The 25386-nt window shown below is 33.8% G+C and overlaps 1 protein-coding gene across 1 annotated transcript; it reads left to right on the top strand.

Annotated features, from left to right (window-relative positions):
• The first annotated feature begins 5921 nt into the window (after positions 1–5921).
• On the top strand, positions 5922–12095 carry LOC122592688 (diacylglycerol kinase 4-like). Its single transcript, XM_043764974.1, has 12 exons — positions 5922–6399; positions 7010–7132; positions 7235–7372; positions 7453–7538; positions 7688–7775; positions 7885–7957; positions 8099–8181; positions 8557–8627; positions 8991–9068; positions 9468–9555; positions 10542–10658; positions 11714–12095. Exons 1-12 carry the CDS (start codon positions 6061–6063, stop codon positions 11870–11872), a joined length of 1443 nt encoding a protein of 480 aa, XP_043620909.1. The 5' UTR covers positions 5922–6060; the 3' UTR covers positions 11873–12095.
• Positions 12096–25386: the final 13291 nt, after the last annotated feature.

Raw genomic sequence — 25386 nt, 5'->3', positions numbered from 1 at the left:
CAATATCTTTTGATTTTCTGGGAATTAGAACATGAAACCACTTGCAAACAGTTTGAAATCACTTTAGCTATGATCCGATTAACAAATATCAACACAAAACATAACAGAATCAAATCCCAAATTTTAGCGCCAAAAAACTCAAAATTCGAACTCGTGATCCAGATCGAATTAGAACTTGAAACTTGAAAGGATTGTGTTATCAACTATCACGAATCTAATGGTGAACAAACATTTGTGATTTTATGTGAATTGTGAGGTGAATTTTGAAATTTCAGTGACGAAAAATGACGAACAAAAAACAAAAATAATTTTGATTTTTTGATAAATTGTGATTGAATTCGGTTATGGATCGATATCAAAACGATATTATGCTCTGATACCACATGTAATAACATGATTTATATCATCGAATTCACATTAACAATGGCGGAATCAAGGTGTTTGGTTAGTGTGTGTGTTCTTGGTGTTTGTGTGTGTATTGAGAGAGAATTAGAGGTGAAATGGTATTAAGTGTGTGTAAAATGAATCAAGGATGTGTGTAGGGTTATGATTTCTAAGGTGATGAGGGGTATTTATAGGCTAATCTAAACAATTATGCTAATTATCACAATTAGCCCCTCAACCTTAGTAATCATAAGCCTATGACTTAACAACAAGTAAGTCCTATAACTTAAATTACAATTTATCACTATTTTGGATTTCTAACATTAGTCTAAATAAAAGTTTGTATCTATAATTTTGTAACCTTTTACTAAACAAACAATAGTTAAAGAAATTTAGCGTTGTCGTTGTTGTTTACAAAATGTTCGGTTTTGTTCTTAAATTTATGAAACCTCAACTGCAGTTTGTTAGTGCATTTTAGGCATTTTATGGTTAATTAAAACGTTTTCGTTGTTTTGATAATGATTAAAAATACATATAATGGTTGTAAAATAAAATAAAAGATGATTTAGGCATGCATACATACTTAATTTCTGGACAAAAAATGATGAAAACGTGAAGTTTGAGTTTTGATGTAGCATTAGTTGAAAAATGTCTCGATGGCTGTGTGGATCTCCACAGTCACTGGCCGATGGTCGCTAGGTTTTGATCAGCCATTTTGTGTTGTGACTTCGTTACACATTCCCAAGACTTGAAACTAGTTTCATAACCTTATCTCAACATAGTGAGTGTGATTGATGGGTATGCTCTTGAAGTGGTGTTTTTCTAGTGTTTAGGTACTTTTGTAATCTTGAAGTGCAAAATTGTAATTTGGATTCGTGAATCAAGGAGTGGATTACGGTGAATTCATTAACATTCACTTGAACCACTATACATCGTGGTGTTCTCTTGATTGGTGATATATTCTCTGACTCTAATTCTAACTTTTCATTTGAGTATATTTGATATAAAATTTACACATTGATATTGTTTTGCACAAACCAAGTAATCAAGTTTTGTTTCTAAAATATACTTGCAAAAAAAGTTAAAAATTGATATAATTTATTCACCCCTTTTAAATTACATTCACGTGGAAGGCTTCCAAGGGAGTTAATAAATGAGAGATAACAACTTCTTTTTCTAAGACCATTCTTAAGAGTAGGTGAAAACTAAAGGTGAAATAGGTAGGTTAAGAGGTAAAAGCTTTATGGCATATAGGTTAAATATGAAGGTGAAGATGGCTAGGCTAATTCATTCACCTACTAGAAGATGACAAATTAGTGGGTCAATGAGAATCTTTTACAAGTTCACAATTTAAAAAAAGGCGGGGACCAAATAATAGGTGAATGGTTAAGGAGAAAAATAGAAGGTGAAAGAGGTGAGAAGGTGATGCTGATGTAGCAGGAAAAAGTGTAGGTGAAAGATTGAATGGTTATGAATGGTCTAAGTGTTAGATATATATGAACCTTATCCACTTATAAAAATTTTCGTTAGAAGTTTTGCAAACTTAAGAACGAAAGCTGATTTTTTGGCATGGACAATTCAAGTCTATGAATCATAAAATTATTTACGGAATTTATTAAAGTATAGAAATTAAAAAGTGACTTTTTATATTCATCCATTTAGGCGTGATCTGAAAATAATAATATTATGAAAGCTGAAGTAATACTAAAATAATATTTTGGATGCCACTTTATTCCAAAAGAAAAATGATAGAATACTATAACACATGATATATCTAATACTATCTTATAAAATATTTTTCTTCTTTTTTTTTAAATTCTCAATTAAGTATTTGAATTACCTAAATTGCCTTTCTTATTTATTCAATAATTTAAACATCTCTACCTAATATACCTATAATACCCTTAAATCACAACTACTTATTTTTTTTTTCCTCTTTTAAAATCTCAACCACTCATATATAGTTTTGAGATAAAAGATTTTCAATGAATTAGAAGAAAAAATAATTTATGGAAGAGAGAAAAAAATGAGTGGTTGAGATTTCAAAAAAGAAAAAAAAATGAGTGGTTGAGATTTAAGAGTATTATAGGTATATTAGGTATAGATGTTTAAATTAGTGAATAAATAAGAAGGGTAATTTAGGTAGTTCAAATACTTAATTGAGGTGTGAGTCTGTATAGCTAAGGCATTTGACTATCATACTCTGTGACTTGACCTATTACCTCCACCATCTCACCTCCGCAACGCGCGGGCACTATCTCTCGTATATATATATATATATATATATTAGATATGTTTTATTAATTTTGTACAATGTTATCTATACTTCTATATTATCTTATAAAGCAAATAGCCTCTATCTAAAATTTTAAGCTTCAACATTTACTTCACCAAAATATTCATCATATCTATTGTATATTTACTTAAAATAATTATAATATCATTTCTCTCTCCTCAAATTTCAACAATTCATTTTTTTTCTATCTTCCACAAATCATTTTATGTTCATCTAATTTATTCAAAAGATTTTATCACAAAAAGCGTACATTCATAAATTATAAATAATATATGAGTGTTATTAAAATTTCATGCTCGTTAATTGAAGAGGTCATTCGATATATTTATGTCGTAAGATTATAATGTATCATGTATGGTAGATAAATCCTCCCATTGTGGACCACGGCTTCACAGCGTAGTGGTCATCAGGGTTGGATAGAACCTTTGGATGGCTAGGACATCACTGGTTCGATTCCCACAAACAGGGGATTTTCCCAATTTATTTGGGCTTCCTTCTGGAAGGCATTAGAGGATGATCGCGTTGCTGCCACCGATTGCAAAAGGTGCTGCGGTGAGTGATACTATTCGCAGTTAAAAAAAAAAAAATTCTCCCATTGTGGAACGGTTCCCACCGGAACCACACCGACGGTAATGTTTTTATGTCTTGAAGTATGGCAAACTGGTCCATCTGGCACAATGCTTTTCAAGTAGATTTCAATTAAATGCATACATCAGTTTATTTATTTGTCACTTTGCCTAAGAATAATAGTTAATTAGTTATAAACCAGAATTTGTATTTAAACATATATTTTTTATATAAAACGACTGAAGTAGCCTTAATTACAGTGATTTTTTGATGTTTTTACCACACATTTTTAAGCTATGTTTTAGCCAAAAAATTATTTCACGTTTGCCACAAACTTTTAATTCTTTTATATTTAATGATTATACAAAATAATCTATATTCTGAAACCATTTTTCTGTAAAGGCTAGTTGCGTTTTGTTTTAGAATAGTTTACTAATTTTTTATTTCCAATTATTTAGAAAATAAAGAATACTTGTAATTTTAATGAAACAAATGAAAAGTTTAAAAATGAATCCGTTTGATCGGTTTTTATGCAAGCAGTTCTTTTTAGCTTGGGGGTAAATAAAACTATCTACATCTCATCTATCCAATAGTCTATTTATGCAAGAATTGGTTAATTTTGTTGTAATTTGAGATAACTAAAATACATCTTGAAGATATTGAAGGAAATGGTCTAGAAAACTTTAGTTTGATCATTTTTTCAGATTTATATCATTTGTTAATAAAATGTATATATATATATTTGAATAATAATGGTGATTGGACTCAGTGCATTGCCTCTTTATCGTCCAGTATAGATTGACCACGTCACCAGCACAATTAATTTGAGGGTATGACTGGCGGTGGAAGTCCCACTACGGTTCAAGGGAAAACTAGATAGCTAAATGTTAGAGAAAACCCCTATGTCTTATCTCATTGGCAAGGACTTCCCAATATGTATTTGAAAGGTTTCGAACCCGTGACCAACATTTGACTGAAAGATATAAGAGAGATTAAATCCCCAACTATGTATATTTAAACAAGAATAGCAGGTTGGGAGTACACTTGGCATTTGACACCTCTTAAACTTCTTTTTAGACCTAAAACTCTCTTTTAATTACTTTAGAGCTCTCTCTTTTTTTTTTTATAGATTTTTTTTATTTGCTTATTAAATAGATAATTATATTTAAAAGTCTATTGTAAATCTTTTTCTATCGGATCAAAACTTTTTAAATTTTAAAAATATATAATATCATTAAAACTCTCTCAATAGATAAATTATTATATATATACAACCTAAACTTTTATTAATCATTAATTCACTCATATTATTCCTCTCCTTGCTATCTATAATAAACAAATCAATGTCAGTAAATTTGTCAAAAAAAAAAAAAAAACGATTTTTTTATATCACTTTAATTATAGTTTTGGTATTTTATCATGTTTGTTTATTATTTGATATTGAATTGTTATGCTGTTGTTATTTGTTATTTCTTTTAATTTAGTTTGCTATCAATTGTAGTTTGATTATGACTTTTTCTTATACTACTAACGGGTTTATTCTTTTAAACTTATTTTGTTCATGTTTTGTTATTTTTTATCTTTTGTTATTTATTATTTTGATATTTACCTTTGATATATTGACAGTCCACAAGTTTGTCAATCTTATATTAATTAACTAGACAAGTGATTAAGAAATATTAAATAAGGAACAAGAGTAAAAATTTAAGAACATATAATCTATGCAAGTCTAATCATATGTATCATTGACTAAACAGTGAATAAACGGTCGATATTACAACTTGACTTACAAGCATGTAAATGAAATTACAATTGTTAAGTTTAAGACTAATTATAAACTTAGAACAATAAATTACAACAAGTGTAAATAAGAAGGAACACACTTTCTTTTGTGACAAACACACCAACTGTGAGAGAATGTGTTAACTTATAAAATAGAAGACATAGGGCAAAAGATCCGTGAGTTGATGGTGATATGATGGTGGTTGTCGAATTTTTATTGGCTAGAAGTACTTGCAACAGACGCTTTTGTCTTATTTACCATATTGGATGTGAAAGAGAAACTTTCTATTCCTTTCTTCTAAATTGTCTTCATTCTAAAGAAGGATAAAAACAGTTGTAACTACGATTAAAACTCTCTCAATAAATTATTATATATACAATTAACATTCAACTATCTTTTTTTAAAAGTTATTATATATACAACCTAACTTTTATTAATCATTTTCATTCATATTATTCTTTTTTTTCTTATCTTTCATAAACAAATCAAGTTTAATAAATTTCTAAATAAAAACATACGGTTTTCTTTATACCACTTTAGTTTTATTTTTGCTATTTTGTCCGTATTTGTTTATTATTTGATATTGAATTGTTATGTTATTGTTATTCTGGCTTGAATTGGGACGTTATACACAACTATGATTATGTTATTCGTGAGTTTAGAATTATTTGAAACAATAATTAACAGAATTGCGGTTAAAAGAAAAAAAAAAGAAAAAGAAAAAAAGAGTAAAGCCAACTTTGTTTGAAACAAAAGCCAACCAAAACTTTCCAAATCACCACCTTCCACCGGATTTCGCAAACCCCCCATCGTCGACCCCATCTCTCTCTCACACACATATACATACATACACATTCATACACACATATATATACACACATATATATACACACACTCTCTCTCAAGAATAAAACACAAGTCAAATTTCACAAAAAAAATAAAATAAAAAGTAAACAACTTGTGTTTCAAAACAAGAATATATTCTTTTTCCTTTCATCTTGCTCCACTGTTGTTTGTCAATAAAAAAAAGATGGAATCATCATCATCTGGGCCATCACCGGCGATGAATAAAGTAGCCGTTAGATCATCAGTAATAGAATCAATAAAAGGGTGGTCATCATTATCCGGCATACAGATCTCTAAAGAAGAGTTAAGACAAAAAATAACTATCCCAGAATACTTACGTTTCGCCATTAGAGATTCTGTTTCTTCTAAAGATATTGATGCTGGAAAACCTCATTTTGACAAATCTTTGTCTGTCACTGATGTTCCTGAATCCCCAGTTGTTGTTTTTATTAATTCCAAAAGTGGTGGAAGATTTGGGCCTCATCTTAAAGCTAGATTGCAAGATTTAATGGGCCAAGAACAGGTTTCAAGATTTGTTTAGCCTTTTTGATTTTATTTTTTGTTCTATAAGAAATATGTGTAAAGTTTGTTAATTTCTTGTCATATATAGTTGTTATAGTAAACCCTTTTGTTAGTTTTCTTTTTGGGCTTTTAGGTGCTTATCTTTTTGAAGTTTTTTTAAAGCATTATTAATGTTGGTTTTGATAGTGTAAAAGTTAGAGATATTTATGTTGATTTGTGGTGTTTCGTGTGTATATTTATATGTGAGGTTTGGTTGAATTTAGATGGGATAAGATTGGGATTGATATGAGTGAAAGTTCACGATTTTTTTTTAACGGCAAAATGTTACTTGTTAGTAGTTATTTTATTCCAGGTTAGTAATTTAAGGCGACCTATAGAGGGGCAAAGCCTCCAACCTCCCCTTGGAGTCTTGGACCACTAGACCAAAAACTTATTGGCTAAGTGAAAGTTCACTACATTTTTTTATTTATTATTTTTATGAAAGACAAATATCAAATAATCGACCCATACCCAAAATCTATTGGTTAATGGGCCACCTTAAATACTGTTAGGCCAAAGGCTTGTATATACTTGTATGTGTTTTATTAATATTAAGTTTCTTATGGTTTTAGGTGATTGACCTTTTAACGGTGAAGCCTCATGAGTTTATTGAATACGGGTTGGGTTGCCTTGAGAAGTTTGCTAGTCTTGGTGATGTATGTGCCAAGGAAACCCGCGAAAGATTGAGGATTGTGGTACGTGTAATATAATGTCAACATAAAAAGATATCATGCAGTCACTAGTCAGTTATTGTTATATGACTTATAAAAGAAGTTAAGTTGGTTATTATTTGATAGGTTGCAGGAGGTGATGGAACCGTAGGATGGGTTCTTGGATGCCTAGGAGAGCTCCATAAAGCGGGTCGGGACCCTGTCCCACCGACTGCCGTTGTACCTCTTGGTACAGGAAATGACTTGTCCAGAAGTTTTGGTTGGGTAATTTTAAGAATGTCTATCTACTAACAGATTTTCTGATATGGGCCAGGTTCTTCATATGGGTTTGTACTTATTTTCAGGGTGGTTCGTTTCCTTTTAGTTGGAAATCTGCTATAAAAAAGACTATTGATAAGGCTATTCATGCTCCAACTAGTCGCCTGGACAGGTGAGTTAGTATAGATTTTTATGTTCATAAGCTGTTCCGTAGGTGTCAAGTACAAATATAATACTTTTTTGCTTTATGTTAGAAATGGCTCTGAATTTGGTTTTATCTAGTTGATTATGTACTTATGCTTTCTTGTATGAAATAAATAGTTGGGATCTTGTAATATCAATGCCTGCGGGGCCAGAGATGGAGACTCCTTATTCCTTGAAACAAACTGAAGAAGTTGTTCTTGATCAGGTGGGAATTGTACCCTTAGCTTAGAGATATGTTGTTGACAATTTTTGCTTCTCTTATAGTTCTTGTTAGTTGTATTGTAATAATCGATGTTCCGTGCACTTATTTGCAGGATTTAAAAATGGAAGGATGGCCTGAAAAAGTCTCGTGCTACCGAGGAGTCTTCTATAATTATTTCAGCATAGGTAATGCTATTAATGTTAATGACTGTGTCTAAATTATTCTTGTATATAGTGTCAGCCTTTTTCTTTGTATGCACGATAAAGTTTATGGAAGTACAGACTGTAACCTTTTGTTTTGGTTTATATCTATTCTAATCAATGTAGGAATGGATGCGCAAGTGGCTTATGGTTTTCATCACCTAAGGAATGAGAAACCTTACCTTGCACAAGGTCCTATCTCAAACAAGGTCTGATCTTTGATCTGTAAATCGTAGAATCTCATACCTTACTAAATATCCTTTGAATATGAGCTTCTTTTAAATTAAAATCAAGTTAAGGTGACAATTCTAACCCATTATAAATAGATCAGATCAGGTTATGTTATATCTTTAACGGGCTAACTGTGAAATAAAAAAATAACCTAAAACGAAATGGCCACATGGTTTATAATGTTTGAGGTCAACCCAACTTGTACCAAAGAATTCTCATTTTGAGCCTTCACCTGACCCACCCACCCTGCCCATGTTTCCACTTTTATTAAAGTATATAGTTAGAACATAGGTGGTTAAGAGTTAATCAGTTTTGGGGGTCTAATATATTTGTCGACTAATTCCCGATTGCAGATAATTTACTCGAGTTATAGCTGCAAACAAGGGTGGTTTTTTACGCCTTGTATATCTGATCCAGGTTTGAGGTAAGAGTTTCTCAAATTGAATGTTCTGGAAGTCCCATATTTTAGTTTGGACATATTATTGGTAATCTTTGGTTAAATCTTCTTTTGAGCACAAACTGTAGGTATCAACTTATATTACCTTAAAGAAAAGTAATTTTACACTGATGTATTGCAAACAAAGAATGTTCTACTGGATCCTTGTGAAGAACCTTGGTGCATTAAGATTACCTTAAAGTCTAACTTTTAACCCAATTTAACCCGTTTGTTCAAAACGTAGCCCAATTATACACATTCATTGTAAAATGGTCCTAATTGCTACCTTTAGGTTTGATTCTAAATAGAGTAATACCGTTTAACTCGCTATTAACACTGTGATGAATGCAGGGGACTAAATAACATCCTGAAGCTGCATGTTAAAAAGCTCAACAGCACCAAGTGGGAGCCAGTTACTATCCCATCGAGGTAAGGTTATTCCATTATAATTCATCATTAGTATTTTTGTGCTAGTTGAAATATATAAAAAGTTCATTCTTATTTGAATATTTGCTATTAACTACTGGAGTTGGTACTCTCAATCATTTTGGCACCTTGTTACATAATTTGAATTCTAATAATGTACCCTGTCTTTGAAAGTTGCGACGTTTGACTTAACAAGTAGTCTGGAAAATGTATCATTATCTGCAGATGCCTATCATAACGTTCTACACAAACAATTAGAGAAGTTTATGAAATTAATGCAATATCATATAGTTATATTTTGAATTTACAATAGTATGCCTATATAGGTATTATCGACGTGTTAACTCTTTAATGGGTGCCTGGCCAGGCATATTTCTCTTATCTGACATGTTTATTTTCCAGTGTTAGGTCGATAGTGGCTTTAAATCTTCGTAGCTATGCAAGTGGAAGGAATCCATGGGGTAAATTGAAGCCAGAGTATTTAGAAAAGGTAACGTTTGTTAGTCGAATAATGTCACAACTGGATTTGGAGTCTTGCTACATTATGTACCCAATATCATTAGTAAGTAGTAACGGAAGTTAGGACAAAAAACATCGTTTTAATGTATTTACTTTCTCAATAGATATATAACTAGTTTTAGATCCCGCGTAAAACGCGAGCCTTTGAATTAATTTTGTTTTAAGTATTTCCGAAAAAGCAAATATCTAATATTTTAATAAAAATATATGTTATTTTAGAGGAAAAAAAATAACATAAACAAAAAAATATTAAAATATTTAAAATTGTTTAAACGAAGATATAAATATAAACATAGTTATAAAGTAACCTAACAAAGATATAAATATAAATATATTATTAGTGTATCCCGTAAAAGATGAATGGGGATTTTAGAAAGCTTAAAAAAAGGCATAAATCAAGTTACCTCTGTATATATAAAGTATGGAGAATTTATATTTTCATTTATACAAGAAGCCATTGTAACAATTATAACTCTAAAGCCCATTACCTGTCAAAGTTAACTTTACATACTCCATTCTATTTAAGATGCTATAAAGGTTTGTGGGTACATCAACACCTAAACAGTTCTTCGTTTCCCCTAATGTCTCTCTGACTAATGTTGCTGCCCTTCATAATTCTCATTCCCCAAGCGAGTTCTAACTTTCACCGATTCAGTCACTCTCCCAATTGGTCTCCCCATGAATCTTTGTACTCGTATATCTTACCAAGATGAAAGCTTTATTGTAATCTTTTTCAACAATGAAGCTGCCTTCATGACCATTTTAAACATCAAGCAAGATGTAACTTTATGGACCCAATATCATTAGAAAGTAGTAACGAAAGTTAGGACAAAGAACATCGTTTTAATGTATTTACTTTCTCAATAGATATATAATAAGTGACTACTATATTGTTCCATTTCTTTTCTCCATCATCGTTCTGTGTAACACCTTAAATAGCTATCGCTCTAAATGCAGAAAGGGTTTGTTGAGGCTAAAGCAGATGATGGGCTCTTAGAAGTTTTTGGGTTCAAACATGGATGGCATGCATCATTTGTAATGGCTGATCTTATTTCAGCCAAACACCTTGCACAGGTATTTAACATGTCTAAGGCTCTGTTTGATTTTCACTGAATGGGATGGTTCAGCACTTGGTGCTGAATCGGTCAGCATCCTAATTGTTTGTTATGTTGTTCTGAATACTGAACGAGAGAAAAAAAACTCTGAACCATTTCACCTTTAGATGCTCTCTTAACCATTCATTATCCACTTCTTACTCAAATACCCTTCTACTCCCTTTTTCATCCCAATCTATTTCTGCCGTTTCTCTCCCCATCTACCTTATTTTTGCTTCTTTTTTTTCTACTAATTCTATGGCATAGATATCTGTCATAATCTCTTTTTATTTATTTTTTCCTCTCCTACTTTTTTCATTCTTTTCTTATGTATGTTTTAAATGGTGGTCTCCTATTAAAAACAAGAACATCAAGTTCCATTATTGCCTTCCAAGTCACGTGATTTAGTGGAATCAAATGTAGATGATGATTCTGTATTTCTGTTAGAGCTTTTGTTGTTGTGACACATGATAAGAAAGGTGGTTGTTTGAATTTGTGAATAAAAATGGATTCTCAGAGTGAAATTTGATGGGGTTTAATGGAAGTTCTTAATGGTGAAGGTGGAAAAATGTGGTGGTGGTGAATAGTGATTGTGGTCAGAAAAGATGAGGAAGGAGAGATGATGATGATGACATTCTCTTGGCCATTAAAATATATGAACATTTTTTATTTTTTTTTAATGTTTTAAGATAATTATTATATTCAATGTTTTTATTATCTTTTTTATATTTTTATATGCAATGCTTGCAACTAAAAACAAAAGTTAGGCCATGTTTGATTAATCAAAAATCTTTTCCGTAAGGTTAAACTTGTAATTTTTCATTATTCAGAGTATACATTCAGACTAGAAATCAAACATATTATTTTCATTCAGAATCAAGTTCATTCTGTGTCTTTGAACCATTCAGGCTAAAAAATCATTCAGCACTAAATCATTCTGCATTATCAAACACAACCTAAGTTTTGTATTATTTTCGCTTGCAAAAGCGCCAAGTTGGAAACTTGGAATCCATATAATACTTTTTTCTTTTCCAGGCTACAGAAATTCGGTATGAATTGAGGGGTGGAGCATGGAAAGAAGCTTTTATGCAGATGGATGGAGAACCATGGAAACAACCCATGAACAATGAGTCCTCGACATTTGTGCATATTAAAAGGGTGCCTTTTCAGTCCATCATGGTCAACGGAGGGTAAATTATGTAAAGCATTTGACAAATCATCGATGTTAAATAGCTGTTTAAATGTGTTTGGTTCAAGTTGTATGATCTTGTAAAGAACATGAGTGTGAGAGATCGAGAGTTGTAGATTCTTATTGGGACTAACCAGTGATGCAACGATTGGTTTGGCTGGTAATTATTGTAAATTTTAGTTGTTTCATTAGCAATTGCTTGTAAATTATGGTTTGAAGCTTTTCTAATCCGATGCCAAATAATGATGCAATCCAAAGTTGAGATCTGATTCATTTCTATCCATTGGTTCCATTATCCAGGCTAAGACATGCACTGAAATTTTGATGAGTTGCAATTGCGCATCTTTTGTACTACAAGTGCCAAGATATTACTTTGCCAAAAGAAACAAAAAAAACCCAAAAAAAGAAGAAAGGTGTCAAGACATCAAATATGGATTTTGTTGAACCTTGAAGCTAAGAATAGCCAACATTCAAAGTGTCAAAAAAGAAGAGAGTTGATTAACTGACCATCACATATAAACGACTTATCTCGGAAATGATATATTCACCTGTTGATGTGCTTGATTGTCGCTGTAATGTCACATGCCACGAGCAAGTTGTCCATTTTCTATTTCTAAGAATTGAAGACATGCCGATAAAAGGATTATTTGAAGGGATGAGGTTCTCTATTCACGTTATCTTTGAAACACGAGTCTTTTGACATAGATATACACAGCTAAACCGGAGTACCCATGGTGGTTTCCGAGCTCTTGGCACCATTAAAATTATACCTAGCAGGATTTGAACTAAGATACAATCTTCATTCACACTAAAACAATAATCTACAATTGCAAAGAAAGTGTATATCATCATGGCTAATTTTCTGATGATAAATCATAGGATGCAACAATGTCCAAAAAGAATTACAGCTACAAAAGGGAAAACATCTATCAGCCCAATAAATGTATATGGATGTCTCTTTACTGGGCTCCCAATATCCTGTGCCTAAGTTATTAGACCTAATTGCTTAAAAAAGTAAACTTAAGACCCATTGAAGTTTGGTATTTGGTGTCTTCACTGGGTTCTTAAGATGTAGGCTTAAGTTGTTCAACTTGGATTGAAATGATAAGGCTTTCTAATCATGAAATGGTGATAACTACCTGCGAGGCTGCAAAGGCTACAAGGCATTGAGTTTCAATTGTCATTGTTGTGAGATAGGTGGAAGATACGATTGTCTACATCTCAACCCTTACATACTCCGATTTTGACGGTATTTGGTAAATTATTCCCAGTAGCTACAACTACGTCTCGCAGTAAGTATATTGTTCTTCACTCATAACAGAAGTTACCCAACATAACCAAAACACATTTTTTCTTCAACTACTTAATTTTATTAAACATAACTGGTTGAATAAGGATTCTAATACGATCAATATTATTTATAATTAGATAATATAAATTTATTATTATTAGGGTATTATTATTTAGGAAAGTATTATTAGGATCTTATTTAATTAGGTAAATCTTAGGGAACAAGTTATAGATTATCTATATATACGGCTTTATGATTGTATTATGAGGAGTGTGGAATATTAATCAGAAGTTTATTGTTCTTGTTTAGTTTAATTTGGGAGTTTACTGGTTCTCGAATACCAACCTATCTTTCTTATTGTTCTTATCATTTGATACAAGCCATTGGTTCGTATCAATTGGTATCAGAGCATCGATCTTGAACCTGTGATATTCAGAAGAAATTTTTTTTTTTTTGAAAACACTGTTCACTCGGTATTGTTCATCACGTTTACTATTCATTCTGAAACACAAAAATTATTATTTTTTTATGGCAATGATGTAGAATTTCAGAGCAAAGATGGAGGAATTCAAGGCAAAGACGGGGGAATTTAGTAGGAAACATGATGAATATATGGAACGGCGTGCAAGGCAACACAATGAGATCATGACATTATTAAGGGGGCTTGCGATTTCGAGGGGCTGCGACGTGTTTGACTGGCCCTCATCAGCTGGCGTTGAAGGTACTCAATCTGTTAATGGTTGTGAAACCAAAGTGGTTGAGAAGACAAGTGTTATTAGTGAAAAACATTCCACCCAACAAACCGATCATAAAATCAACATCGTGGAAGACACGGGTACAAAATCAGCACAATCACACCATGAAGATAGAAGCAAGGAGCCCGAGGATGGAACCACTAAGGTACCAGAGAATAAGGTAGTAATAGATCTGAATGATACTCGTCAAGTTACAGTTAGTAAGGAGATTGAATATGTTTCAGATTCAGTTGTAGGTAAACATGACCCATATGGACGAATCAACAGTTGGGTGCAATAGGGAGGTGAGATAATCGTTGATGGTTGCAAAAGCCAACATGGAACAAACAGGACCATAAAGACCAGAATTTTGTATAGCTTCAATAAGTAACTCGGTGGTGGAGACCAGGGAGATAGTCGAGACAACTCTATAACACTTAACTTACCTAGTGTTATTAGTCAATATGGTCTGGTTGTTGTTGGACATGTTTTGGGGTGTTCCAGAATGGTATGGGATCCAGGAATCGTTTGAAGCATTCTTTGAAGCCACACCTTGAGGACAAGGTGTGTTTTGCGGCGGGAAGTAATGATACGATCAATATTATTTATAATTAGATAATATAAATTTATTATTATTAGGGTTAGGAAAGTATTATTATGATCTTATTTAATTAGGTAAATCTTAGGGAACAAGTTATAGGTTATCTATATATACGGCTTTATGATTGTATTATGAAGAGTGTGGAATGTTAATCAGAAATTTATTGTTCTTGTTTAGTTTAATTTGGGAGTTTACTGGTTCTCGAATACCAGCCTATCTTTCTTATTGTTCTTATCATTCGATACAACCATTTGATTTGTATCAGATTCAACCAGAAAATCAAAGTGTACACCATAAGGAATGGATTTTTAATCCCCTCATCCCAAGCATAAGCTACATTTTTATAAGGAATGGATTTTTAATCCCCTCATCCCAAGCATAAGTTACATTTTTGTTCTTATTGACATACCATAAAAATTGAAAAATAAACTATAGAATCAATCTCCTCTTTACCTTGTGACGAACCAAATAGATGATTGTTTCTTTATCCCCAATTAGCCTACCACGTAGTTAACATGGTTGTTTCAAATAGTGGCTTCCCCTTTAGGGGCCAATGCAATTAATCACAATGTTGTAAATATGGCACTCGGGCCGTAAGATGGAATGAATGAATGTCTTAAAAATAAGCTGACGTATCAACTATATATGTAATCCAAAAGTTCTGTCTTTTTAAATTGTTTTGATTTATTTTGATTCTACAATATCAGCTATCAGTGCAGCCTAACTTCAAATTTCCTCTGTACACTTCTTGTTTAATCACTTTCTTTTTAAAATTGTTTTGATTTTAATGTCTTTCTCCAGAAAGTTTTGATGCTGTACGTATATTTATGAAACATAAACACGATTTAGGATTCTCTATCAATCTGGTTCATGGTTTGCCAGCCAAAATAAGAACATTGAATATGATGTGTAAGGTCCATTTATCATTTCTAGAAAGTGATTACACCTTACACGATATAAACAAATTCTCCAAGTATCAGCATAATTTTCACTAGTTGAATACCAACAATAAATGCTGAAGGGACTACAAATGATGTGTAGAAGGTAAAAATAAAATAAAATTAGGACCCTTACTAAGTATAATGTGGGAACACTTATACTTAGTTTGTGTAATAATTAGTAAATAGGAAGGAAAATTGGAAGGGGACATCTCTTTTGTATAAGGCTACAAACAAATAGCGCCAGGAAAGAAGAACTGACATATCGAAGGAATAGATGAGACACGACTAGATGACTAGGTCCCCGGCTCATTTGGATATGAGTGAGAGGTGTTGTGGGTTACATGATGTTGCAGCGCAGTACGATGGTGCCCCAGTATTGTTGGATATTGCCAATTTGCCATATCAGCTGTGTCCTTCATGAAAAAGTTTCGGCTTTAATTATATCCCTTTCTTCTTTTTAACTTGCTTTTGTTTTCTCTTGAATGTATTATATGGATACATTTCAAGACATATTTTCTTCACTCTCTTTTTAGCTTGCTTTTTCTTATTTTTGATACATCATGCCTATAAACATATAATCTCTTCGCTACATATCTAATTGTGATTTATGTTAACCCCATCTCTTTAGCAAAGGAAAGGTCAAGTAGTTTTGAATGAAATAATATGACCCATCTAGGATTGTTTCGGTGGTGTTAAATTGCATGGTACAGTCCAAAGTACTTTTTTCTTGGAAGCATATAAATCAGTTTTGCTTCCTCAATTTTAGTTAACTGGACTCTTTGGTAGACACATTTATATTCACACTTGTATATATATGGTTAGAAAAAAGAAAATTACATTGCAGAGTAGGTTAATACGTTTGGTTACTGATCATAACAAGTATCCACATTTTTGGGAGAAGGATGGCATTGATTTTGATATATGGAATGTATATCCAGAAAGTAGGAAAAATATATATCATATTAGATGTAGAAAGAGAGTCCAATCTGAGGGCCTGCATGCTGAAGGTATTGATCGAGGGCCTGAGATCAATAAACTATACGTCTGCATTTTTTATTTTTAGAAATGGAGTTATAGTTTCGTAAATCTTCTGATTATCCTTAGCAGCAAACATGCTGCAGGTTCAACCCATAGAAAAAATACTTACAGGGTGCTTAGTTGTTATCATCATGATTTTCCATGATGTTACCTTACAAAATAAGTATTTATGATTCACATCTAATTTAATTTGGTATAAGAGGTTGCCTTATGCCTTCGTCCAAGACTAGTCCAAGACTCGTCCTCGATATAACATCGCGGGGTTGGACTTGTCCTTCCCCATTAGTCCCCATGGGGGTCCAAGACTAGTCCTGGGTATAAGGTTGGATTTAGGCGGATTAGTCCTTGGATGGTTTTTTGCTGATGTGGCGCTGATTAAGATTAGTCCTCCTGAGTACGAGTCCCTGACATCCGACAACTTCTAATAATACAACTAGACTTCCTCTATGTATCAAGAATATGAATATATGATAGAAGTCCCTAACCCTTATTTATATCTCAGTCAATATTGATACCCTTTTAGAAAAGTATGCGTAGATCATTAGCAATGGGTTTTCCACCACTAGTCACTAGTCACCACAGGGATCGTGGTTTGTACCTTCACGAGTCAACCACCTGACTACCGACTAGTACGTGGTACCCCACGGTCATGTTATTTTCAACATTGATGCAAATTTGTTGATGTCCGCACTAATTAACACGAATATGCTAATCAAGTAATAGTGGCAATTAAACTGAATCTTTTTTACCATTCCAAACAGTATTGCCAAATCTTAGAGATAGAATAATTAGATTTAGTAGGCACAAGATGGAATTAAGATGAACTTGAATCTTAGAAGTTCAAAGATTATGCTATAATGCATGCTGCGTTAGTTGACAAAACCTTATATAGATATGGTTCTTTCAATTTTATTCCAAAACATAATGCTTTCACGAAATATTAACGAGCAACTTTACTACACAGAATTGAATTCCAAGTATCTAATTTCAAATCAAATGAGCAGAATTAGACAAATACGTCAACTAGTATTTAACTAACATAATTTTGGAGAATATGCTAATGTGTGTGCGCCACTATAGCGAATACGATATATTCTTACGTAGAATTAACTCAAATGAGTAACAGAGGAGGTAGACAGCTAACATCATCAAAAATTGACTTCATGTTATATTACACACATATTAGACCATGGGGAGTCACAGGTTCTTGGAACCCCTAGCTCTTTTTGCTATATGCATGACATGTAGAGTCCTCCTTGAAGTGAGAGGTTCCCCTTGAGTGAGGGGTTCCTCATAACCCCTTTTGTGACAATTTCATTTACACTCAAATATATGCGTAAATGCAGATCATTAAAATTAAGGGATAAAGATGTTAAAACTTAGTCCAAATCTGTAATTCTACACATTCAACTAAGAACTCTTCTATTGTTTGTAGTCAACTTTCTTAATATGCTATTGTAGACATATCTCCTATAGTCCTATAGTATTTTTTTCTAACGTGACAACTAGTATAAATGTCACTAGAAAATTTTTTTTCCACATTCATGGTTTCTAGCTAGTAGTTAAGATCATCTAAAGCTCGTAAAAATGAAGGAAACGGGTAAATAGAGGTGGTGTAACCCTCGAGCTAGCCTTGGCTTGTAATAACCTTTTAACTTAAAGATTATACATTGTAATCTCATGATAAACATTTTGTAAATACGTGAGGAATTGTGTGAAATCTTACCATTGCCTATCAAAAATAAAAATAGAGGTGGGGGTGTAGTAAGGGCATAATAATAAATTTGTTAATCTTAAAATTTTTAAAAATCAAGGCCCATTTCATACATTTTATGTAATAGGAGAGACAATATATGTACATTCAAGTATCTACCAATATACTAAATCATGACTGAATAATTTTTAAAACGACACGGGATATAATTAGAGTTATTATAAAGTGACACATAAGACAATTTTTATTGCCATATGGCATATTGATCTCACCAATTATATCCTTATCAAATCACAATTACGTTAAAAATTATAAAAGAATATATTGCTACGAAATTTTGAAGATACCTTACTAGAGTTTTGTTCATTTGAGTCTAGTTTTTTCCATGGAAACCAAGGGACAAATCCTAGCCATTGAATTATGTCACACCCCAACTAAGGTGGAAAACTCGGGATGTGACGCATAGTACACACGTCATGGATATTACGTAGAGTAACTACATGAATACTTAAATAACATGCATTTCACAAAATCCAAACACAAATATCCAACATAGATTTAAGATTCAAATAAAACATAGATAAACATCCACGCAGGGGAATAACTCATAGGCATAATGCCATAGTCTAATTACATAGCAACCATAACAAAACATGAGTTAATGTAACTCCAAAACCCTAGTCTGGTTTGCTACAAGTCACCATGCTATGCTCCTTAGCCACTTCTAACATTCTCAACTTGCAAACCTAAAAGGATACTAAAAAGCGTCAACACAATGGTTGGTGAGTTCGTAGGTTTTGTAAACAAGTATCAAGTACGGTGCCAGGTTGAAGTATCATCAAGATCCACACAGCAAAATGGCTATCAACTTACTTATGATAGCAAGAATCAAGTATCTCTATGCCACCAGCACTTACGGTATACCAGGCCTAAGGTGTAAACATCAAGTATCAAGTATCTGGTGTCTCCAACTCCACCATAAGTATCAAGTATCAAGCATCTCAAACTCCATCATAAGTATCAAGTGTCAAGTATCTAGTATCTGGTGTCTCCAAGTCCACCATAAGTATCAAGTATCAAGCATCTTAAACTCCAACATAAGTATCAAGTATCAAGTGTCAAGTGCCTCCAGCTCCATCATAAGTATCAAGTATCAAGCATCTCAAACTCCAACACAAGCATCAAGTATCAAGTGTCAAGTATCACAGTGCACATCATAAAGTACAGTCAAATAGCCATAAATGATGATAGACACAAAGACACGAGTTTCCAAATTAGGTAGTCATATATGTAGCCAAAATAAGTTACCAAATATATCCAATAAAAGTAATCATATGTTTATCCAATATACGTTTCTCCAAAATCATCATAGCATAGTTTCCAATAAATACAGTTTATTAGAAAAATAGTTTGTATCCTTTCAGCCCCATGAAAAAGTGTAAAAAGGGGACTACGAAACTCACATGGTGTTCGTCTGATTACTAAACAGGTAATAGAGGCGGGTAGATTATCCACAAGTATCAAGAAGTCTCCAAGCTTATGAGGTTTGTATAACGTTCACAAGTTTTGCATGTTTGACCCTTTTGTGAGTTTTGACCATTTTGAAAGTTTTGACCATTTTGAGAGTTTTGACCATTTTGTGTGTTTATGATGATTTGTGTGCTTCTGATGTTTTGCGTGTTTCTGGTCATTTGCGCGTTTCTGGTCATTTGCGTGTTTATGGTCATTTGCGCGTTTCTGGTTATTTGTGTGTTTCTGGTCATTTGTGTGTTTTCGGTCATTTGTGTGTTTCTATCATTTGTGTGTTTCTGTCATTTGTGTGTTTCTGCCCTAAGAACTCTCAAAACGCTTTTCATAAAAATCGTGGTTAGTTTTAGAAATCTGGTTGTACTTTTGTGTTTCTTATCACTATAGAAAAACAATATCAAGCATACAGTTTAAAAAAATGGACTATAAGTATGTGACCCATTTGGTAAGAAAGTTTGAGAAAAGTTACTAAATCATCAAAAAAATAGACATTTTGTTTACAAAAACACAAATAACTTTGGATCTAGATGTAATAGATGTATTTACAACTTTTGATAGTAAAAAGGTAGAAACTTTACAATAGAAACTTTGTAGACCTTGTAAAAATCACCAATTTTATAAGAAAAGTAAATACAAAAGTTTTATATTTCGACTCAAGAATATGAAATTGATGGTCAATATAGTGATGTTTTGTTGCTAGATTTATAGAATACAAGAGAAGAAACCCAAATAGTGGATGGCCCGACGGTGTTTCGCCGGATTTATTCTGTTCGTAAATAGATATCGACGGTGAGTCAACTGAATAGATAGAATAGATATCGAAGGGTTGTGTTCCCTGATTCACACCAACAAATAAGAAGAAAATTTGGTCGGATCGTTCTCGTGGTAGTTGTGCCTGGGGATGTTAGCAGTGGTGGCCGGATCTCCATGATGGTAGCTGGATCTTGTTAGTGGTTTCCGGAATTTAAAGGTGGTGGCTATGCGGCGACGGTGACCCAGGAACTCTTTGATGTACTCGGTCATTGTATGGTAACCTTAAGTCAACACTTGCACACATCTAGAGAGACATAGAGAAAAAGAATGAGAAAGTGAAGATATGTTGATTTAGGGATTTTATTTGGGTATTTTATATGGAAAATTATAGTGAGAGTTATTGACCTAAATCGTCCATGTAGTTTACCCAAATAATCAAGTTTCATCCCTGGAGATCCGAAACCTCAAGGTCAATCCTTTATAAGAAGATAAGGTCCCTATTTGGTCCTTTGACTATTTGACCGTCATCTCTCTTCCGTTAAGCGCCTCACGTGCCATTCACGTGCAGGGTATTCCAGTCTTTTTAATACGAAAGGACGATTGGTGAATTTTGATAAACGCCTAGAATGCATAATTTTAAGATGTAAAATCAAGTTGTTTTGTGAAGCTTAATAGACGATTAGGGGTACCCTTATGTTTGTTAAGTGTTTCAGGCACTAGGTGATGAAATGGAGCTAATTGAATCAAGAAACGAGTCAAGGAACCAAGAAGCAAAAATCTGGAATTCTGAAATTACAAAGGGCGTAACTTACGCCAGACTTGGCAGTAGGTTACGCCAGTTGAAAATCCAAGGGGCGTAACTTACGCCCAGGGGGGTAGTAGGTTACGCCAGTTGCAGATCAGAAACCCGATTTTTATGGTTTTAATTAACTTTCAGTTATATACAATTCAATTGACGACTTGGGAAGTTACCATTCATCAAATTCACTCACAATAACAGTTCCTAACATAGAGAAGACCCCAAAATCATCATCAAATCACCAATTCATGAAGATGACAATTCAAAGTGAAGATTCAATGATGAAGATGATAGGCTAGGTTTTCTATTGATCATTCTCATGTGAACAATTATGTAAGCCATTTATGTTCAATCTTTCTCATACTCATGTTGGATTAGATGTTTAATCCTTTATTAGTCTTTTACATCTAATGTTGTTTGGATTGTTTGAATGATTATTTGTTCATGACTTGAATGAAATTCATCTATCGTTTGGTTTTAACTTGTTAATTGATCATTGATTATTGAATGAATTTCTTATGAACTCATAGTTTATTTTAATGAATTAGAAGTCTAGTTGTGTCAATTCCCCGGTTTTCGTTATCGTGAATCATCACAATCGATTAGTCTAGTTCTTGAATTCATTCAATCCAAACGTTATAACGAATTATGTCTATGTGGTTTCCAATGAGTATAAGTTAGATTACATATTTGAAAACATAATTGGGAGCATGAGAATGGTCTATTTTGTTTAATTGAATTATTGTGTTAAGTCAATAATCATTTTTAGTTTTAACTAAATCAATCAATCAATCGATTTTAAGTTTATGCCTAGATTAATTAATTTTGTAAACTTGTTTAACACTTTCCCGTGATTCCCTGTGGAACGATATTCGACTTACCCTAACTAATTAGTGGTATTTAGTTTATATTTTTGATCGGTCCAACGACATCGATCAAATTTTGGCGCCGCTGCCGGGGAATCGGTGTGCAAAGTGTTAAAGTTTGTTTGTAATTTGTTAAAATTTTCAGAAAAAAAAAAATTCAAAAAGAAGTAGTCTAGTTTTAGTTGTTAGTTTGGTTATTTCCTTTTTATTCTTGTATTTCAGTTTTACGCTAGGTGTGTTCATTGTGTGTAGGCTACAGGTTGTTTGTATATGCATACGAGGTATTCAAAGAAGAAGTCACCGTTGTTGTTTGATCCGGAAATTGAGAAAACAGCTAGGAGAAACCGAGTACTTCACCGTGCAACTATGAGTGACCCCGGTAATTCACAAAGAAACATTCCACCAAAGACCCAACCCGCCGGAATTCAACATGAACCCAACTTTGAACCAAACTACCAACATCAAGACCAATATCAACAACCACCCCGATCCGAGAGGAGTGGTTTTACAACTCCTCACCGATTTGGAACACCAACCTATGTTGGAGATAGATCACGGTATAGGGAGGATGTGTATGATCGAGTTGCTAATTGGGATGATAGGAGGTTTGATGACCATTCGGATGGGTATGAATGGAATGATGGGGAGGATTATGTTCAACCACCAAACCGCCAATACCCGCAATTTAACCAACCTCCAATTAACCAAAGATTTCCTCAAGGACCACCAAACCACAACCGTCATGGAAACCACCCAATTTACCTACCACGTAATCGAGCTGCTCCAAACATGAACTATCAACCTCCACCACAAGGAGTTGATAGTCATTTTCGACCCACCATCGCCGTTAATGCTTCACCTATAGTACCACCGGTGTTGAGGGGTAGAGCGTTTGAGGTAAGACCTCAATGTTTGAGTATATTACCGAGTTTCTATGGAAAAGCAACGGAGGAGCCTTATTTGCATTTGTCAGAGTTTGAGGCTATTTGTGGTACCATTGGAGGTCAAGGATTCTCACCGGATGAGATTAAACTAGTTTTGTTTCAGTTCACTTTGAAGGATAAAGCGAAGCAATGGTTCTTAGCTTTGCCATCGGGTAGTATCTTTACATGGGCTGAAATGCAACAACAATTCTTGGATGAGTATTATACAATGCAAAAGACTAGTGATGCAAGAACCTCCATTAGAACCTTTCAACAACAATCGGGTGAAACATTTCATGAGTCATTTAAGAGGTTTAATGAGTTGTTGAGAACTTGTCCACACCATGGGATTGCTAAATGGGAGTTGATCACGGCTTTCTATGATGGTTTGTTACCGGAAGAGAAAAGAGATGTGAATTCTATTAGCAATGGTACTTTCTTGACAAATCCCGAAGATGTTGATTGGGAATTCTTGGAGAAGATGAGTGTGAATTCAAAGAGACAAGCTCAATCAAATAGGAGGGCAAGGCATCCAATTGCTTCATTATCATCAACAAGTGATCAAGCAACAAAAGATCGAATTGAGGCATTGGAGCGAAAGTTTGCCAAGTTGGGGAAAGCTGAAAATAGGGGTGTTGCTCAAGTTTCTCAAGAATACCCGATTTGTGAGAGTTGTGATGAGCTTGGGCATACGGCTTTGCAATGTCCATTACTCCCGGAAGAAGTTGAAGAGGTGAATCAAGTGTTTGGAGAAAAGAGGCCATTTGACATGAACTCCAACATTTATCATCCGGGAATGAGAAACCATCCCAATCTTAGATATGGGAATTCATCAAACCAACTCAACCCGAACTTTCAAGGAAACAACCAAACCAGTGGAGCACCATCTCAACCGTTCCAAAACCGAAATTACAACCAAGGAAATTATCAAGGTGGCCAAAATCAAGGGTTCAATAGAGGCTACCCAAGGAACTATCAACAAGGTAATAACCAAGGTGGGAATTCGGGAGGTAATGAGGTATCAACCGGGAGATTATGGAGTACTTGAAGGAAATGGATCGAAAGAATGAGATTCGGGACAAAACGGTTGAAAGTTTGCAAAAGCAAGTTGGTCAATTGGCGGAAGATGTGGCTGCGTTGAGAAAGGATCCGGGGAAGCTACCAAGTGACACAAAGATCAATCCACAACACCAAAGTAGCGGCTCAAAGAATATCAAGAATGTGGAGATAAATAATGTAAGTACTCTTCGTAGTGGTAGGATTTATGATAATAAAGTTGAACCTTCATCATCACTGGTAGATGGTGTGGTGGAGGAAGTTGATGATGACCAAGATAGTGAGCATGAACCGGAATTTGTTTTGCCTAAACCAAGTAAAAAAGTGTCTTTTAAAGAGGTAAAAAACAATAGGTCTAGTGAAAAATTTTCTGAAAAACAAGGTAAGGATATGGAGGGTAATACCATTCCTTTCCCTTTGGCTTTGATTGATCCAAAACTTAGGCCTACACTTAAGAAAAGAGGTCCCCATGAGGAAGAAATGTGGGAAATTTTTAAACAAGTGAAAATCAATATACCTCTTATTGACATAATCAAACAAGTTCCGGCTTATGCTAAATACCTCAAGGACTTGTGTACCCAAAAACGGCATCATAAGCTTCCAAAAAAAATTGTTTTAAATGAGGAAGTTAGTGCCGTTGTGATGGGCATACTCCCACCCAAACTCCAAGATCCAGGAGCACCTTTGATTACAATTCAAGTTGGTGATTTTAAGATGAAAAGGTCACTTTTGGATATTGGGGCGGGTGTGAGTATCCTACCGGGTATTTTGTATGACCAATATGACTTTGGACCATTGGAAAAAGTCGACACCACCTTGGTGATGGCTGATTTGTCACTCAAACTCCCTAGGGGAATTGTCCAAGATGTCATAGTTAAAGTGGAGGATTTTTACTACCCCGTAGACTTTTTGGTACTTGATTTTGCACCAAGCGGTAATGTTAGGCAACCCACCGTTATCTTGGGTAGACCCTTTTTGGCCACCGCTAATGCATTAATTGATTGTAGAAGGGGTACGGTTGAAATGACCTTTGGCAACCGTAAGATTAGATTGAATGTTTTTGCTAGTGTTCCTAACCCCGTAGTTAGTGACGAATGCTTTATGGCGGACGTCATTGATGAGTGTATTTCTCATGAAAATGAGGAGGACACACGGGAGTCTTGTGCTTTAGTTGACAGGTTAATTGTGGAGCATAGTGAAACATTGAAGAAGGAAGAGAAAGATTGGGAGATCATGGCAATTCAAGAAGGTAGACCACCATGGACTCACTTGGTGG

This window comes from Erigeron canadensis, chromosome 3 (assembly GCF_010389155.1).
Source record: "Erigeron canadensis isolate Cc75 chromosome 3, C_canadensis_v1, whole genome shotgun sequence".
In the NCBI taxonomy this organism is placed as follows: domain Eukaryota; kingdom Viridiplantae; phylum Streptophyta; class Magnoliopsida; order Asterales; family Asteraceae; genus Erigeron; species Erigeron canadensis.
The sequence above is the reverse complement of the archived record's forward strand: the minus strand, read 5'-3'. Positions and strand labels throughout refer to the sequence as shown.